Source organism: Haliotis rufescens, unplaced genomic scaffold (assembly GCF_023055435.1).
Source record: "Haliotis rufescens isolate VD_foot unplaced genomic scaffold, xgHalRufe1.0.p SCAF_21, whole genome shotgun sequence".
In the NCBI taxonomy this organism is placed as follows: Eukaryota; Metazoa; Mollusca; class Gastropoda; order Lepetellida; family Haliotidae; genus Haliotis; species Haliotis rufescens.
In genome coordinates, this window is record NW_025963902.1 from 6788213 (window position 1) to 6791599 (window position 3387).

Genomic DNA, 3387 nt, shown 5'->3' on the forward strand with positions numbered 1-3387 from the left:
AGTGCCAGCCTCTGTTTTCAATAACCATAATCCGCTAGATAACCTGTATTGCATTGTTCACCGGGAACTAAAGGTGATAATAAATGGAATTAATGTCTTTGAAAAATAACCGATCAGCGATTGCTGTGCGTCCTTCCACTATATAAGTAGGTGCAGTTCGAGTGCAAAGTCACACTGCATCCGAATACATTTTGGAACGCCAGCAACTCGTATATCGTCATTCATTGATTTTAACTGAAGGTAAGACATTTTCATGTGTTCTTTCAAGTTGATTTCTCTTTGTATATCTTGTATACTTTCAACTACGTGCGTAGGTTTATTGTGAAGTTAATGTATTTTGTACATTCAATGTATTTTGAATATCCTATAACTTTTTATGAGGGTTTTGAACATCAAATTGATGCACACTGTTCCAACTATATGTGTCACCTAAGTATGTTGTGTAAATTTTCGGTTACCCCGTTACCAAAATATAAGTACAGTCATTCCTAATCAATATTTGGTAACGGTTTGATAAATGAGAAATATAGTAACAACAACGTTTTGTAAGTAACATATTTTATGTCGTGAATGAGCATTGGACTACAATGGTCATCGGTAATGCTGGACTTCATGAACAGTCAACTTTTTTCGTCTAGGAAGTATACATGTAACTCTCATATAAGAGCTCAAAATAAAATAGTTGATGGGACATGTATTAATAGAACGACGGTGAGTCGGTTGACTTGACTACCGTAATAATCTAAAATTACGTCCATCATTTCAAACTGACAGTAGCATTGAGAATCACGTGTATTAATTGGGAGACTGGTTAACTTCAACATTTTGTTTTTAAAGAACAAATTCTAGTCTGATTTTGATTTATTATGAACATTTTTATCTTTTTCACTATGAATGGTTGTGTCAGATGAAATCAACATGCTTTATGATAGTCATCTGTGATAATGTAATTTATAAATATATGTTAATTATCCTCTATTCATTAAAAAAAAATTCAAGGCAAAGTTACCGTGAGATTACGCTACTGCGACATTGGTATGTCGAGTAAAATATGTCTCACCCAATTTTCGATCATAATATGAAAATTAGTCACAATTGACCTGTTAAATCGTGAGACGTCAATGTTCTGTGAACCAAAAGAACGAAAACAATTCCAGGACCAAGACAATGTCTCCTACAAATGCATATTTTATTAGAAATAGCTGCAACGGGGTCTATGAACCAAGTGACAGCAAAATAGACTGCTCCCCTGGCGCTGTTCAGGGGAAGGACAGGGAACCAGATTGTTACAAAGCAGCGACATCAGCGGTCCGAGCTGTGTCGCTGTCACAAAGCCGGGTGGTCGTACCCAGAGGCGACAGTTTTTGATGGCGCAATTTCGCCGATTATGCCCAGCGGAAATATGGAACGCCCAGTATAAGAACTGGAAAAAATTCACTTTTTTATCAGTAATAGTGGTGGAATGATAGGGTCTATCCCATTGGCTCTGATATCTGGCCTCTGGATTTTGCATTATTGTATTCTCAAGCGTTGGCGATTTATATTTGCAACACAGACATGTCTATTCTCCTTTGACAGCATGATGCCTGTGCCCTTAATGTATTACAGTAGTCATGGTACGGTAGGTGAATAAACTTCAGGGAGAGATTATAAAAAAGATTAATATAACAAATGACACCATTGACATATTATAAGATACAAGATATAATGGATGTGTTGAATGTGGAAACACATTTACAGTATCAGGTAGTTTATCATTATACATATTGTGTCATATTGTGTATGGTCCCAGCCAGAGTTGTCGGTGTTCTTGTGGAAACATCTGTAGGAAATGCATTGATTTGATAAAAGAACGTCACAACTTCTTTATGTTTACAGTGAACACGATAACACGAAGTTAATAATGGAAGCACAAAGCCAACCACAGAATACTGCCTCTGTTACTGAAACACGTGTGATCACCATCTGTGAGAGTGAATTGCTGGAAACAGGTCGTCTCAAGAAACACTGTGTTGCTGACACGCTGGAAACAGGTGATCTCCAGCAACACAAAGATCGTGGTGGTCCTTCAAAGCGATCACAGTGTGGAAAGTGTGGGGCAACATTTATTAAATCAGGTGCCACGAAAAGGCACATACTTTGTCACAGTGAAGTCAAGCTTCATCGGTGTGATGAATGTGGGAAAGGATTTACTCAATCATGCAGCCTGAAGGCACACATGTGGATTCACGGTGAAATCAAGCCTTATCAGTGCACTGTTTGTGAAAAAACATTTACACTATCAGGTGCCCTGCAGAGACACATGCGAATTCACACTGGAATCAAGCCTTATCAGTGTGTTGAATGTGGGAAAAGATTTACACAGTCAGGTAACCTGGAGTCCCACATGAGGATTCACACTGGAATCAAGCCGTATCAGTGTGTTGAATGTGGGAAAGGATTTAAACATTCACATCAGCTGCAGTCTCATATGAGGATTCACAGTGGAATCAAGCCGTATCAGTGTGTTGAATGTGGGAAAGGATTTACACAATCATGTAACCTGCAGACCCACATGAGGGTTCACAGTGGAATCAAGCCTTATCAATGTATTGTGTGTGAAAAAACATTTACACTATCAAATGTCCTGCAGAGACACATGCGAATTCACACTGGAATCAAGCCGTATCAGTGTGTTGAATGTGGGAAACGATTTACACATTCAGGTAGCCTGCAGTCACACATGAGGATTCACAGTGGAATCAAGCCGTATCAGTGTGTTGAATGTGGGAAAGGATTTACACAATCAGGTAACCTGCAGTCACACATGAAGATTCACAGTGGAATCAAGCCGTATCAGTGTGTTGAATGTGGGAAAGGATTTACACAGGCAGGTAGCCTGAAGTCACACATGAGTATTCACAGTGGAATCAAGCCGTTTCAGTGTGTTGAATGTGGGAAAGGATTTACACAGGCAGGTAACCTGCAGAGACACATGAGGGTTCACAGTGGAATCAAGCCGTATCGGTTGATCGAATTGTCTGGATTGTAATCTCATAAGTGAATGAGTGTGCATTACAACTGATAAATGATAAATCAACAGACGTGTTGTCGAGTAATTCTTTAATCCATGCATGGGCTACTGACACCTGGTGTACTGATTGGTGTATTCCATCTGCTCTACATAACTACAGATATAGTGGGGTCAAGATTAGACTTTCTCCATTTATATACAAATTATTATCATTTGAAAATAAATATCTCCAAGAAGGTGGGGAGCTCAGAAGTTTATGCTCATCCATCATCAAGACACATTATTATTATTCAAAATCTTTCATGGTCACAACATCGGAAAACGTTTTGAAAACGGCAAGCATTTCGGGCCTTTAACCTTTACTAATTAGACGA

General features: G+C 38.8%; 1 protein-coding gene across 1 annotated transcript; it reads left to right on the forward strand.

The window, feature by feature from the left end:
- Positions 1 to 1903: 1903 nt before the first annotated feature.
- Positions 1904 to 3031, forward strand: LOC125382946 (gastrula zinc finger protein XlCGF8.2DB-like). Its single transcript, XM_048401318.1, has one exon. The coding sequence runs from the start codon at positions 1904 to 1906 to the stop codon at positions 3029 to 3031; it is 1128 nt and encodes a 375-aa protein (XP_048257275.1).
- Positions 3032 to 3387: the final 356 nt, after the last annotated feature.